The sequence below is a fragment of the Salminus brasiliensis genome, chromosome 6 (assembly GCF_030463535.1).
Source record: "Salminus brasiliensis chromosome 6, fSalBra1.hap2, whole genome shotgun sequence".
Lineage (NCBI taxonomy): Eukaryota > Metazoa > Chordata > Actinopteri > Characiformes > Bryconidae > Salminus > Salminus brasiliensis.
The window spans coordinates 21565101-21580293 of NC_132883.1; the positions used below are offsets into that span (position 1 = coordinate 21565101).

The following is a 15193-nucleotide window of genomic DNA, read 5'->3' on the forward strand; positions in this document are numbered from 1 at the left end:
CACACCTGTGTGAATGTGGTTAAATGTGAAGGTAATCTACGTGTAAGTTACAAAACTGGACCTTGTACCCTTGAGAGTACATTTACATTCTTTGTCCCTTGGCGCACAAAATGTATCTGTACAGTAGCTACCTTTTGACCTGTACAGTACCTAAATGAAAAGAAACAGACCAAAAAGGTCAAATTGGAACAATGGAATGAGTCCAGGCCTCAACATCATTGAATGTGTTTGGGATTACTTTGGGAGGGTGAGAAGCAAAATAAGTACTCCAACTTCTAAAACTGAAAAAATCTCCTTGCGGATTCCAGCCGAAGAACTGAATGGAAGCTAGGAGGAAGTTAAACTGAGATGAACTCACTAAATAATGTGTAACTGTGCATCAACTATAGGTTTCCTGCTTTTTTTCTTGATGCTAAAAATGACTGATTTGACTGGAAATGAAACTAAATCAAAAGTGGTTTCTGACTTTTTTTTTTAACAGGATCATATATTTCTACGCATTAGATTTAAATCCATTAGGATGTACTGATAATAAAACCGTGTATGTATTGGTCTGTTTATTAAAAGCGTTGTGTAACATTACGGGGCAGGGCAATCAATGCAAAGCAATGGGTGCAGAATTTCAGCAGTGATACACAGAAGCTTGCCAATGTCGCGACTTTAAATGCATGTAGCGAATCGTTATGATATTTGATAAAGGGAAGCTCGTCCACTGAGACGGGGTAACCCAGTCCTACACTGTTCTGCACAGGCAGGTCAAAGAAAGGCTGGCCGGGCACGCATTTACGCACAAGCCGGCTCTCCTTTCAATGGAATGACCCTGTGATTGGTCAGTGGGCCGTGACGAACGCATTGACCTGGGCAACCAATGAGGTCGCCTCATTTCGAGAATGCGTAATGTGGGCGTGGCCTGTGGCCTTTTTAGCGTTGTGCCACTTCCTTACCGGCGTTTCAGCGCTTCACCGCCGAGAGGCGAAGAGTCTTTTCAACTATTTATATTTATTTATTGTGAAACGTTTTATTTCCCCCCCTAAAAAAAAAATTTAAAAAAAATGCTGTGCTTGTGTTTGTACGTACCCGTCCCCAACTCCGACCCGGTCGAAGTGGAGTATTTCGAGTCAGACGGCTTACCCTCGGAGCTCAAGTCTCTCTTCAAGCTGAGTGTTCTCCTGCCCTCTCAGGAGTTCTCCACATACCGAAAATGGAGAAAGGTAGGACACTGAAATGTTGAAGATTACCCGTGTGTTCGAACGGATTGGTTACGGCGTGTGCTTTAGTGAGGGTTTGGTGATATTAACGCTTTTAAAAATGTCATTTTTTTACAGTATGGATTTTTTTTTTGATCATGTGGCTCTGAGAGGTTTCCTGTAAATGCTGCGCTGCTTCCTGCGCGCGCCCTTCTGTAATGTCCATATAAGGACAGACACATCCTGAAAACCGGCGTGTTTCGGTTAGGGGTCGCGCTGTCGCACCACTTTTGTCTTCTTTCAGGTTTTAATGTGAAGGTGTGTCAAAGTCCAAAATGCCGGCCCCTAACTGAGGAATGCAGTGCAGGTGTGATCAGTTTGACACTTGATGTCCCAGCACCTGCTTGTGATGCTCGTATCAGAGAGCCCTGAGCTCTCTCTGTGTGTTGGTTTTCAAGTGGCCAGCTTTGGCTCAGTTGAACGTAATGTAGGCCATTATAATTACATCATTAATGAGCCCAAAATAATTATTTCCTTTAGATTTTTTGATTTATTATCCCTTAGATGAGCAGTTAAAATGCTTAAAAGGCTGCACTGAGCTGCGCTGGCATGAGTCTCAGAATGCCTGCCCATGCTTTTTAGGGTATAATGAGACAGTCAGCAACTCTGACTGTAACTGGTTTAAATTTCCCAACACAGCCTCACTTTTGTGGTCACCCTCCACTTGTGGTCAGGGTTTTAATTTGCATAACACAATATAGCTTTGATGTCTGATATGAGTCTGATCTGTAATGCTTTCTTTGGCAGAAAATTGCAAAAACAGAAGAACAAGATGTGAACGGGCAACTGGACTTTGAGGAATTTGTTCGCTACCTGCAGGACCATGAGAAAGATCTGAAGCTTGTCTTTAAAAGTCTGGATAAGAAAAATGCTGGTATGGTATCATCCTGATCCTCTCTGTCATAAAAAAAATCATTTCTGGCTCTATTTCTCTGTGTAGCGCATAGGTCTGATTTGTCTTCCCCTTTTCGATGCCTGTGTAGGTAAAGCTAGTGCAAGTGAGATTGTGGAGTCACTGCGAGAGCTTGGGGTTCACATATCCCTTCGGCAGGCTGAAAGCGTTCTAGAAAGGTGAGTGAAATACCTGGCATCCAAGTAAACAATTTCAGTGTGCAAGAAACCAGCTTTCCGCTTTCCAGGTATTGAGGTGAATGTGCTTTTCTAGCAAGTGACTTGGCCCAGTTAAATGTGACCTTGGTTCCTTGTGCGTTCTAATCTTGGTGGATGTGCCAAGTCTGCTACAGGCTTAACAGTCTGCGTTTTTGAGTTGTCTGTTCCTTGTTCCCTGAAATGTTTTGTAGTTCAGGAGGGACAGCCACTTCTTTTTTTTTTTTTTTTGCTTATGTGTAAGCATTCAGTAACCCCTGATTGACCATATATGCTTTGTCCTATCAAAAGTATAAACATGTAAAATGACTCCCTTCCTAAAATAAGCCTTTAACCATTGTTAATGGTGTTGATCAGGTGAAGTGCACCAGGATGGGTTTGTTGGGGAAGCATAACTGCCTTGTGGGTCTTAACAACTTTTTAATTTGTTGGTCAAGACATGAGTTGCCAGCATGCTGTGCTGTATATGTAGAACCTGTAAACCATTTCTTGAATTGTCCCTGTCTTTGACCCCACAGCATGGACAAGAATGGAACAATGACCATTGACTGGAATGAATGGAAGAACTACCCCTCACAGCAGCCTACAGAGAACATTCCAGAAATCATCCTCTACTGGAAGCACTCCACAGTAAGGGATACCCTCCTATCTGTTCAGCGGTGATGTTGTTGCCTTTAATGCAGATGTGCAAATATGAAAACTGCCTCATTAAAAATAGCTAATTAAGTCATATGAAAGTAATCCAGGGTGAATTGCAGTGGAAATGACTAGAAATCTTATCAAAAGACTCTCAGAAGTTTACTTTGCAAACAAGCTGTCCTTGTGTAGACAGGTGTAATTATTTGTTAAGCATGCTCGAACTTATTGCATTTGGACTCTCAGATTTATAGCATTTAAAGGTACAGCATCTAAAAATAACATGTTCTGCAATCCCATGGGACACCCTGATCTAGGACATCGGCCAGTTTAAAAGGTGTAGAATAACAGCCACTGAATCTTAGACTGTCTGAGTGTCTGATCTGCCAACAGCAATGCAACCTGCCAAGCTGGGGCTTTCTGCTATTTATACATTAAATACAGTCTCAATGCTGGTCTGCCAAGCGCATATGCCAAGAACTGTCAAGGGGCCATCTCCACAGTACCTTGTCTTACGTTTCACTCCAAGCAGGCATAACACTGAGTTATACAAGACATCTGCAAGAATGGCATCAAACCTTAATGTTTTAGTGTGCATAGGTCTAAAACTGTTATTAAAGATCAGAGGATGTCTGTGTGCTCATGGTTAATCTATGCCATATGTTTCCTAATACAAATTTGGTCTCTGTGTATAATTTAATTAGTTTATAATCTAGTATAATTTAACTTTAATTTAGTTAGGTCAGTTATATGTCTGTATGAGATCTTGTGCAATTTGCCCTTTCCATTAGAACTATGAACTGTAGCCTTTGAGCTTAAGGAATACAGTACAAACCTTGACAGCACAGCAGAGGTCCCACAGTTTTGCAATGTGTTACGAAGTCCAAGTGAAGATCAAATAGTCCCACTGTGACCCAGATAAATCTGGTACCCTGATATTTTGGCTATTGTGATATCTTAAAAGGTTGCATCTGTTTAGGTCATGCAAACAGAACCCCTACTGACGCACATTCAGCAGGGATGGTCATTGCACTTGACTCTGATTGATTGTGTGAACATGCTTTCAAATAACCATTAAGTCTAAAAACCAATACGACTTTTTAAGTTTCAATCTTTTCTGACTTTACAGATCTTTGATGTGGGTGAGAACCTGATGGTGCCAGATGAGTTCACTACAGAGGAACACTTGACTGGTATGTGGTGGAGGCACTTGGTGGCAGGTGGGGGTGCTGGAGCTGTGTCCCGGACCTGCACTGCCCCACTGGACCGACTCAAAGTGCTTATGCAGGTAAGAGCCAAGACAGAGACCTAATACCTGTAGAGAGGTGTCTGTTCAGTTCAGTGACTAGCCACCTTCCTGAGGCCCTAGGTTGCAATGAGGGCAGTTCAAACTTTAATCACTTTGCTACAGACTGGAAGAAGGCTCTTTTAGTTTAATCTACTGAGCTCTTTCGTCGGAGTTAGAAAAGTAGGTTGATTGCATAACCGTAGCAGGTTCAGGGAAGTATGACTAATAGTTCACCTGCTGCACGATTTAGTGAACCTTGCCCAAGAACCATAAACTGTTTAATCTGTACATAAATGAGTATGTGCCAAAGGAAATGGCCTGTCCTCATGAGATTTTGCCTGTCCACAGCCAGTCATGGAGGTAAGCAGGTCTCACACCCTCCCTGCTAAGCTCTGATTGGTTGCTGGTATCTGAGTAATGTCTCTTGTAAAGCTAGTTCTAATGGGACTTTGCAACCGATTGAACAGTTGATAAATATCAGAAAGGACGTTTACGTCATGGCTGTTTGGTCAGGACTGTCTGGTCACTGAGTGAGTTGGACTGTAAACTTTCACCCATTTATTGCTGTGCACTTTTAGAAAAAAAGTTTGACTTTGTTCTGTCTTGCTAAAGATTCATGTGTGGTAATCCGTTGACTTAACCATTCGACTTCAGACCGGTATATAAATCTAATGCAATGTTTAATGGGACACTGACTGAATTGCAACACCTTCAAACATCCAGATTATGTTGTTAACTGGGAAAATTAAAAATAAATTAAATTAATCCTTGGCCTTGTTTGTGTTTAGGTGCATGGTTCTCGTAGCAGCAACATGTGCATCATGAGTGGGCTCACCCAGATGATCAAGGAGGGAGGTTTGAGGTCCTTGTGGAGAGGGAACGGCATTAATGTCATTAAGATCGCCCCCGAATCTGCACTGAAGTTCATGGCTTACGAACAGGTACTTAATTACCGAACACAGCATTTGTTCCACCAAAATGATCATATTTCAGCCACTCTGGCCTGTTAAAGCTGCTCTAACATGCTAGTCTCTTTCTTGGATAGATCAAGCGTCTGATGGGGAGCAGTAATGAGACTCTGGGGATCACTGAGCGCTTTGTGGCTGGCTCTCTGGCAGGAGTCATCGCCCAGAGCACCATCTACCCCATGGAGGTGAGCTGCTGTCAGTCATTCTGTACATTCTGTGCTTGTAACTAAGCTGTGGATCCTGATATCTTATGAGTGTTTTCGCTGTTCTTTCTCTAGGTTCTCAAAACTCGCCTGGCTCTTAGGAAGAGTGGGCAATATGCAGGCATCTCTGACTGTGCCAAGCAAATCCTGAAGAGGGAAGGCATGGCAGCATTTTACAAAGGCTATGTACCCAACATGCTGGGAATTGTCCCTTATGCTGGCATTGATCTGGCAGTTTATGAGGTAAGTTGGAAAATGTGGAAACTAAATGCAGTGCTTCAACCCCCCCCCCCCCCCCCTCATTCGCACACTTTCTAACTGTCCTACATTTCTCCATTTGGTTGCAGACTCTAAAGAACACTTGGCTGCAGCAATATGGTACAGACAGTGCAAATCCTGGTGTTTTTGTTCTTCTGGCCTGTGGTACCATCTCCAGCACATGTGGCCAGCTTGCCAGCTACCCCCTAGCACTGGTCCGAACGCGCATGCAGGCACAAGGTAATTTATTTATTTACATTTTTTCATCTATCCATCTATCTGTCTATCCATACCCACCAATCCCCTTATTCTCTCTATAATACTTGTCATTTGAGATCTCCTCCTTTTATGTGCACTTTGTCATTCTCTTCAGACACATTGTTTTGAATTGATCCTTACTTTACTATTCTCTTTGGCTTTGCAGCTACGGTGGAAGGCACTCCGAAGATCAGCATGTCCGGCCTTTTCAAACAGATCATGAAGACAGAAGGTCCTTCAGGCCTCTACAGGGGTATGATGCCTAACTTCATGAAGGTCATCCCAGCTGTAAGCATTAGCTACGTGGTGTACGAACACATCAAATCCACACTGGGCGTGCAGTCAAGATGAGCTTGAAGGACCTCTCTGGGACAGGGGAGGGGGAAGGGGCATCACAAGTAACGCCTTGGCAAGGAGACGCTGGGTGGAGGCTTTGAGCTGGGGCAGCTGATGGGCGAAAAATCTTAGGACTGTGTACCTGAGGTGTGTGAAGAGGAAGCCCTCTCATTCTGTGAATGCGACAAGGGAAGCTGTGTTTGCAGGAGGAAGATGCACCCAAGATGGATTTAAAAAATAACTGGACTTATTCATGTTATTTAAAGTGTTATTTAATTTTGTCTGAATGTGAAATCTGGGACCAAAACTTTGGCTGTCTTGTTTTTTGAGCAAGACCACAGCCAACCTAATAGTGTGTGCCTTTACAAAGTGCCACTGAAATAATAAGGGAGAATTTTGCTCACCTGCATAATAAACTTAATGTCCTCATGTATGGTTTAAAAAGAAACTGATACTTTGTGTTCATGAGCACAATCAGTTCTCTATTTTGCACCATAGTGTAAAGTATTTGTCAAACAACACTACAACCTTCACATGCTGTGATTATTATTATTATTATTATTATTATTATTATTTAAATTATTATTAGCAGGTTAAAATCATACTGCCTGTGTTTCTAATGCTGCTAAGTAATGACTTAAGTACGTTATGTTTGTAGATTAACCATGTATTTGTGTTTGGTGCTTTGACTGGAATTATATCCTTTAAGATCTCAAGTTCAGAGTAAGCTAGTTATGCATTAGTCTTCACTTTTGCATGAGTTAAGGTTTGTCTTATGCAATGAAAACCACCCATTTTTTGGCTCTGTGCACCATGTCTTGCAAGCAAATGTTTGATTGGGAAATTAATGCACTTTAATTATGTTGGTCACGTTTGAACGAATGTGCTTATTATATTATATTAAGAACACTTTCACAAAAATCACTGGGTTTTGCTTTGGGACCATTTTTGTTCAGAAATTGCTCAAGTTTGCATGAACGGTAGAGTTCTGCACAGTTGACCAGTATTAAAGAGGTTGGTGGGAAAATAGAGTCTGAAAGATTAGCAAGGTATTTGTGGGGAAGTTAAGTTGGTTTGTCATAGGTTGGTCATTCACACTCCTTGGATGTGTAAATGAGGGAGGAATCAGCAAGTGCTTTATTACGGTAGCATTCGTGCAAGTAACACTGACTGCAGGGACTTCAGTATGTGTTCTGTTTTATGTTCAGTGTTTTTCTTGAGTGCGGTATGGAGAGAGAAATCACTAAGTTAAGGTCTGAAGTTCTAATGTCTTAAAGTTTCTCATTTTATGTTCTCACTGTATCTACTAGACTTTTTGATAGCAACAGTGAAACTGGGTAAATTCTGTGAAAAATGGATGTGAATGTGAGAAATGTCAGTGCTTTTTTGTGAGAATGCCTGTTTGTACTTGAATAGCAAATAAATATTTTTCTGTATTTTTTAACCTGAGTAGCGTGGTGTTTTTAATGCTGAAATTAACTTCTTTGAAACATTTTTATATAAAAAAAAGACACTCTGAACATAATGTCACTCCGGTCTCCGATTCAATATAAATGGTTTGATTTCTGAAGGCCTACCTGATCTGTTCCAGGAACATGCCAGACAGGTTCTTGAGCCGGGTAAATGCAGAAAGCTCATAAGAGAGCTGTGTATTTAACATTTTTATGGATTATTAGAGGTGTGTAATGTTAATATGTTAAGTTTTTTGTAGTTTTAAACTTCTGTTGAGACTTAATGTGTTATTACACAGTGCCACCTACAGATCCACTTGATCACTACAGCCAGTATTCAATACACTTGCCGGGAAAATGCCGGGACACTCATTCACTAAAATGCTAATTACTAATACTGTACAGCGGTACAGCACTAAATATAGCAAGAAATCTAAACTATATACAAATATAGCTATATCAGACAAAATACCGCAATTAGTGTTCTGTTGTATGGTATTTATAAATATATAAATGTAGGACTCTTATTTTGAAATAAAAGTCGATCCCGGAAGCGCCAGTCAGTTCAGCCTATTGACCGTAGACATAGATGTAGCAGTCGTAGCTAGTTCAAAACCCAAATAGGAGCACAGCTTACCCGCTAGCGTGAGAGTATTTTATATTTTATATATCATATATTTGAAGTATATCATGTTAGCTAGCAAGATCGTTACATGGGTGTTCAGATCGTTATTTCAGTGTCGAATCAGCTGTGTTTACAACGATAAGATTCGCTTTCTGAAATGGTTCGGTCGCTGAATGTAATAAACACAGGCGGAAGTTCACTGTGCTCTGTATATTTTGTGTAATTAAATATATTATTGTTGTTATTAGTAGTAGTAGTTTATTTGATGTACGTCTGACTGACTTGGTCGACATGAGGCTGTTCAGATCTGGCTGTTTAGTGCGAACCGCTCACGTTATCCTTACATGGCTCACAACTCTGATTCTCTTTCTTCACAACACAGGTAATCTCTGAGGCCTGGCTGCATGGAGTATTAAACAGTTTTATAGAATACTGTAAAAATCTGTCAACTCGTAAAATAATAATAATAATAATAATAATAATAATAATAATAATAATGGCAATAATAAGGCATTCTCCGCTTTGACAGACCTTCGACAGTGTGAAGAAAGAGGTGAGCTCCTGCAGCCAGTGCTGTTCGGCTGTGTAGTCCTTCTCTCAGTCATGATGTACTTCACCGTCTCACTCATGGATCCAGGGTTTGTTCTCTCAGACAGTGGTGCTAAGGTAATTAAGAGAAAAAAAAAAAAAATATATATATATATATATATATATATTATGATTATTATTATTATTTAAAACTTTTATTAAGTTTAATTCTGTGTGTTTTGTCTGCAGTCTGCTGTAGAGGAAGATGAACTGGAGAAAATGATGCCACACACTGAAGTTTCTCAGGGCCAGCGCCGCTGCGGCCACTGCTATCTACTGGTACTACTCAAACAGTATCATCTATCATCATCTGATATTCATGAGAAGTTTGTCTTCCCTTTGTTGTAATTACTGACTTAACCCTTCTAGGCTGGTTTAACACTAGATGTTGCTGTGAGGATTTGATGCAGTTCAGCCACAAGAGCATTAGTGAGGTCAGGTACTGATGTTGAATGATTAGTTAAGGATGGCAAACAGCACTCCACATCATCCCAAGGGTAGTGGATGGAGATACATCACTCCAGAGAATACAGTTCTATTGCGTTACAGCCCACCTTTTTTTTTTTTAACCCCTGTCACCTGTTCTTTAGTCTGCTCCAGTGCTCCAGATCGTCCCATTATACTTTTGTAAGTATAGTGTATCAGTGCAGTATTTGCTAAAGGTGATTTGTTTCCTTATCTCAAACAGCAGCCAATGAGGGCGAGACACTGTAAGGAATGTAAGCAGTGTGTTAGACGTTATGATCATCACTGTCCGTGGATAGAGAACTGTGTCGGAGAGAGGAATCATAGGTGGTTTTTGCTGTACCTGTGCGTACAGTTACTGGCCTTATCCTGGGGACTGCAAACTGCCTGGTGAGTATTGGATTCAGTTTATCTGTATTTATATAGATCATTTTTAATTTTTAACAAACATTGTTGCATACAAAGTGCATTTAAACAAGCCCAGATCCAGGACACCAGATGAGCAAACTGGTCGTGACGCTATTCAGGATTCCATATACCTGTAGAATTATATTCAAGCGAAGCTGAAAGTTTGCAAAACATTGTGCATGTTGTAATTTTTTGTTTTCTATTTTAAATTGTGCAAAAACCTAAAAAACCTTGGGTAAAAACCTTTTGATCAGTCGTGTTCATATTTAATATCTTTTGTACTTTTATTTCACAAATACATTTTCATCATGTAACCTACCTACCAAAATGTAGAAGAAACACTGAGAGCAACCAAGACTCAAAACCAGGCCTCCTCTGCTTGGTGCTGGATGGTGCCAAAAAAAAAAAAAAAGGTCAGGTGTGGTCAGTAGTCATGAAATTAAGTGGATACTGCAGACCCAGACTTTCTTCTTAAGGGAAACTTTGGTGTTGGGTGAACATAATGACTCTGACACTGTGTTCTAAAAAATTAAATGTAACCTACAAGACCTAATAAAGACACAGAAAATAGATCCAATTATTTAATTAATATCAATATAACACAAATCAAAAGTGAAAGTACATGCATACGTTAAATAAATATGTATGTATTGTTAACTTTTATACACCTTTATTAACTCCTGAGCAAGAATAATAATATGTTGCACCCATTGCTGAGACAGCTGTGCAATTGCACACACATAGCTTGTTTAGTCCCTGTAGAGAAGTAAACATGAACCTATTTGCACCATGCATAATGCTGGGTGTGGGCTAGAGGGGTATAAAACCCCTCCATTTAGGCACCCCTCCACTGTGAAGCAGTGGAACTGTGTTCTCTGGAATGAGGGTTGGTGCTCCATCCAGTACTTTTGGGATGAGGTGGGGTGGTGATCATCCAACATCCTGACTTAACTAACACTCTCATTGCCACTGTAATCAAATCCTCACAGCAGTGCTCCAAAATCTAATAGAAAAAGAGCCTTACCTGGACAGCAGAGACAGTTAGTCCAACAAAAGCAGGATAAAGTCTTTTTAATACCCTTAATGTAGAGCAAACAATGAATGAGCAGGTGTCTTAATACTTTTGTCCATATAGTCCAAAATCCTAAATCAAAACATGAATGTAGAGACAACAGTACATATAAACCCTTTTTTTAATGTCTAGGCAGTGAGTTGTAAGTGTGCGGATATGTTGTCCACAAATTATCCGTTGTAATTATTGGTCATTTTAGATATACCACATGTACATCTGAGAAATTTTGTTCAAGTGCTAGCCTTTACAAATGGGGTTTAGGACCAGTGTAGAATACAAAGATAGAAAGGGCTTGCCCAATGTTATGTGGTAGATTCTTCCACAGATGCATAGGCTGCAAATGCACTGCAAAATCACCCTTATGCTTTGACTGTTCCCTGGGAACAGCCAATAAATTCTGAAATCAAAGACCTCTGTATAGTCAAGCCTGTGAGTAAAACAACAAGGTGATATTAGGAGAGCTCAATCCATTCGTTCAATGGTTTAAAGACAAGTAAACTTTAAATAGGATACTGGAATGAAGTGACAGCCAGTGAAGTGAAGCAAGGATCCTGTACATAACCTGGCAGTGGCATTCTGCACTAGCTGTAGGTGACAAGGACTGGTTAATCCTAAAGTATAAGGAATTACAGTAATCAATAAAAGAAGAGAAGAGACATTTTCTCCAGCTATTGGAATGCATATTTCTAAAGGATTGATTTGTCTAAAGTAAGAGTCTAAAGTTTCTTAACACAGAAAGATAATTGACCAAGTTTATTGGAAATGTTGTTGAGGTGGTAAAAAAGAACCAAGTAATATGATTTTGAAAACTCTCATCTCTTGTCCTCCAGAGAATTATGGAAAATATTAGAGAACAGTTATTCTTGGGTTTTAATAGGTAAAAAATGTAAATCATCTGCATAACAGGGGCAAAAAAAATAGTAAACTAATAATTTGCCCTAGCAGGAGCATACACAGTTAGACGTAAATGGGCTCTAATATAGAATCTTGTGGAACACCATAAGTCATGAAAAAAGGAAAAGAAGATATTGATATTCATAGAGAAGTGCCTGTGCTTCAAGTATTCCACCCATTGTTCTAAATCCTATGTCATCAAATCTAGACCTTGAATGCAGTTTCCAGTCTTGGATTTTGTTCTTGCAGGAAGTTAAGGGAACAGTTAATGTAACTGATTGACCACATAGTGTTACACCGACCAAGGATAGCAAAGTCCAGGACTGGAAACTGGATTCAAAGTCTAGATTTGAAGACGTCTGTTCTAAACAAGCAGTAAGCAAATTTAAGGACCATAGTATCAAAGGCAGAGATGAGGTCAAATAACATAAAGAAATGATTAGCATGAGAATATATTCTGCAGCCCTAGTAATGTTCTGTTATTACTGTCACATAAAAAAGATTCTTTCATGATGAATAGACCAAAAGAAATACTCCTAACTGAATTTGGCATTTTGAAGTTTTGCATTGACAGGGATAATAAGCCATCTTGCGTGTTTAAGGTGGTAGTAACTTCAGACTCCCGCAGATGGCATTGTAAGATAAGATAAGATAAGATAGTCCTTTATTAGTCCCGCAGTAGGGAAATTCCCAGTGTAACAGCAGAAAGGGATAGCAAGACACTCAGTTACAAAAATTTGGATAAATAATTTACACTATAATAAATAATTTACACTATAATAAATAATTTACACTATAGTGCAGTGTATGCGTCATTCCATGTGTGAAAAATAGGTCGTTCATGATTGGCAAAAAGTGTCATGGTGTGAAGGAAGTAGCTGAATTTGCAGGTGTATGGAAGCGTACGGTCATACGGGTCTACCAGCAGTGGCAAAAGGAAATTCCAGTACACAGGAAATTCTCGTCAGAATTGTGGCAGAAAGACGGACTGACAGGTACAAGTATTGCTTCTAGAAGTCAACGTAGGTCCTTCACAACCAATTTCTGAATGAACACTCTGCATGGAAAGACATACCATGAACATAAGAAGCAGTTTGCTGAGAGGCCTTTGCTTACTTCTGCTCAGGAATGACCGGAATTTCCTGTAGGCTGGGATTTTTGCCGCTGCTGGTAGACCCGTATGACTGTACGCTTCGACACACCTGCAAATTCAGGAGGCTTATTTTAAAATTCTATTAATAATATTGTATTAATAACAAACACTTCCTGCCTTGTTTATTTATTTTTACCTTTTAGGTCTGGAATCACTTTTGTATCCACCTGGCAACAATGGTTCGTTCAGAATAGCTTCCTGCTTGGAGCTCTTGCTGTGACTGGGGTTTTTTCTGTGGTTGTGCTGCTGCTGCTCTGCATACACCTATACCTGGCTGCCATTAACACTACAACCTGGGAGTTCATGTCACGCCACCGCATCTCCTACCTCAAAAGCTGCGATTCTGAAGAGAACCCCTTTGACAGAGGTGTGATCTGCAACCTGTGGGACTTTTTCTGTGTCTGCCGAACTGTCGCGTGGGAAAGGCTGTACTCCAGGAGGAGTAATAGTGCTGTGTGAGAAGAGATTCAGAGATTCGATCTCTACAATAGGTACAATTGGTTTAGCTGGAGAATATAACGGAGTGGTACTTTCACAGATCTATTACTGCTGTTATGCTAGTGCCATTAGCACACTTGTAAGAAAGTGCTAATCACTTAGCTTAATGCAGAGTTACTATGCAGGGCTTTCGGTTGTATTCATTGGGATGTCCTGCCTAGTGAGTCACTCAGGAACAGTGCAGTGTATCACTATAAAAAGCACACTAATCTGATACTTGTACTGTAAGTTATTTGTTGGCTTAACCAAATAAAATGTTTATACTTTTTTCATTACAATGCTTACATAACTACATGTTTACTGCCAACTGGGCAATGGGTCAACCAACTTTGTCGTCCAAGTTCATTTAAAGCAACACTGTCGCATTTTTACCTTAGCATTTAACACTCCATCATTCTCACTCCAGACTGCACTATGTAACTTTTCGGAAGCTGTGTAGCGCTGCGTAACCAAAGTCATATTTCAGTAAAATCTCGTAATATTACATTGCCATTTCAGTCAACATGCTTCTTTTACTTTCAGTCACCCATAACATTAAAACCACCTGCCTAATAGCTCCAAAACAGCTCTGCCACAAAGAGGCATGGACTCCACAAAACATAGCCATTAACATTTTCAGCAATTTGTGCTGTACTAGCTGCACTGCTAATAACCACTGCGTTCCTGGAACACCCCGCCTGCCATTTTGAAGACGAAACTGACAGACGGGGACCGTCAGCATGTTTTATGGCTTGTGATATTGCTTCTAGAAGTCAACGCAGGTCCTTCACAAGCACATTTCTGAAAGAACACTCTGCATGGAAAGGCATGCCATGAACATAAGGAGCAGAGAGGAGGCACGCAAGAGGCCTTTGCTCACTTTTGCTCAGAAATAACAAGAATTTTTTGTAGACTGGGATTTTTGCCATTGCTTGTAGACCCGACTGTCCGTACGCTTTCGACACACCTGCAGATTCAGCCACTTCCTTCACACTATGGCGTGTGGCATGCCTAAATGCAATCAGTTCTTTAACATCTGCTTTTGCAACCTGTTTTCCACACATTTTACCTCAGTGTACCACCTCTTCTCAATCTATGAATCCCGTTGCATACCCCGCACATATTTGTAGCCCGATCATCTGTAGCTGTAAAGCTGTATGACTTCCAATAGCAATTCTGCACCCAGCAGCACCAATGGATACCTGCCAGGGGGGATCCACAACTCAACTGTAAGGAAGGACACTGTATAAAGGTTTATTCTAATCAACCCTATTATAGTATCATGCTTTTATTTATGGGGTATCTGATTATTTATTGAATTGACATTCATTCTCCCATGTCCTGTGCATTCATTCATTGTGTGTCTGAGGAAAGGTGTGTGTGTGTGGTCGACATCATATCATCTTTAGAATAAATAAAGGGCTTTTTGACTTGAGTTTACTTAACCTTAAAGTACTTTCTTAAGCACGCTTTGTTACATCCACATCCACTAAATATGAGCACCCTTGCTGACCAACATCCCGCACTTTTAGATGGCTGGAATCACTAAATGTGCTCTAAAACAGTAGGTAACAGTTCTTTTTTGATAAGACATTTTAGAATAAAATTATGTTTTAAGTTTTGGAATCAATGTTGTCTATTAATATATATTTTTGAAATATATCAAGATAGATTTAGATGAAATATAGCATATGAACTAACATTTCATTTTAGCTAGGCTAATATTCATGTAGAATGAACCTTCCAGGGTGTTTCAGTG

At 40.1% G+C, this 15193-nt stretch overlaps 2 protein-coding genes across 2 annotated transcripts; both read left to right on the forward strand.

The window, feature by feature from the left end:
- slc25a25a (solute carrier family 25 member 25a) lies at positions 1–7745 on the forward strand. The gene is made up of 10 exons (XM_072681994.1): positions 1–1211; positions 1995–2121; positions 2231–2318; positions 2873–2984; positions 4120–4278; positions 5067–5219; positions 5324–5431; positions 5525–5692; positions 5797–5947; positions 6132–7745. Exons 1-10 carry the CDS (start codon positions 1053–1055, stop codon positions 6314–6316), a joined length of 1410 nt encoding a protein of 469 aa, XP_072538095.1. The 5' UTR covers positions 1–1052; the 3' UTR covers positions 6317–7745.
- Positions 7746–8342: 597 nt separating this feature from the next.
- zdhhc12a (zDHHC palmitoyltransferase 12a) lies at positions 8343–14819 on the forward strand. Its single transcript, XM_072680997.1, has 5 exons — positions 8343–8759; positions 8907–9043; positions 9155–9244; positions 9654–9820; positions 13101–14819. Exons 1-5 carry the CDS (start codon positions 8669–8671, stop codon positions 13414–13416), a joined length of 801 nt encoding a protein of 266 aa, XP_072537098.1. The 5' UTR covers positions 8343–8668; the 3' UTR covers positions 13417–14819.
- The last annotated feature ends 374 nt before the right edge of the window (positions 14820–15193 follow it).

What these genes read in the sequence shown, in the direction of transcription:
- slc25a25a (XM_072681994.1), top strand. Translation starts at nt 1,053, where the DNA reads ATGCTGTGCTTGTGTTTGTACGTACCCGTCCCCAACTCCGACCCGGTC. An exon ending in AGTTCATGGCTTACGAACAG is followed by an intron (nt 5,220 to 5,323) that starts GTACTTAATTAC and finishes TTTCTTGGATAG; the next exon opens with ATCAAGCGTCTGATGGGGAG. An exon ending in AACGCGCATGCAGGCACAAG is followed by an intron (nt 5,948 to 6,131) that starts GTAATTTATTTA and finishes TTGGCTTTGCAG; the next exon opens with CTACGGTGGAAGGCACTCCG.
- zdhhc12a (XM_072680997.1), top strand. Translation starts at nt 8,669, where the DNA reads ATGAGGCTGTTCAGATCTGGCTGTTTAGTGCGAACCGCTCACGTTATC. An exon ending in TCTCTTTCTTCACAACACAG is followed by an intron (nt 8,760 to 8,906) that starts GTAATCTCTGAG and finishes CCGCTTTGACAG; the next exon opens with ACCTTCGACAGTGTGAAGAA. An exon ending in TGGGGACTGCAAACTGCCTG is followed by an intron (nt 9,821 to 13,100) that starts GTGAGTATTGGA and finishes TTTACCTTTTAG; the next exon opens with GTCTGGAATCACTTTTGTAT.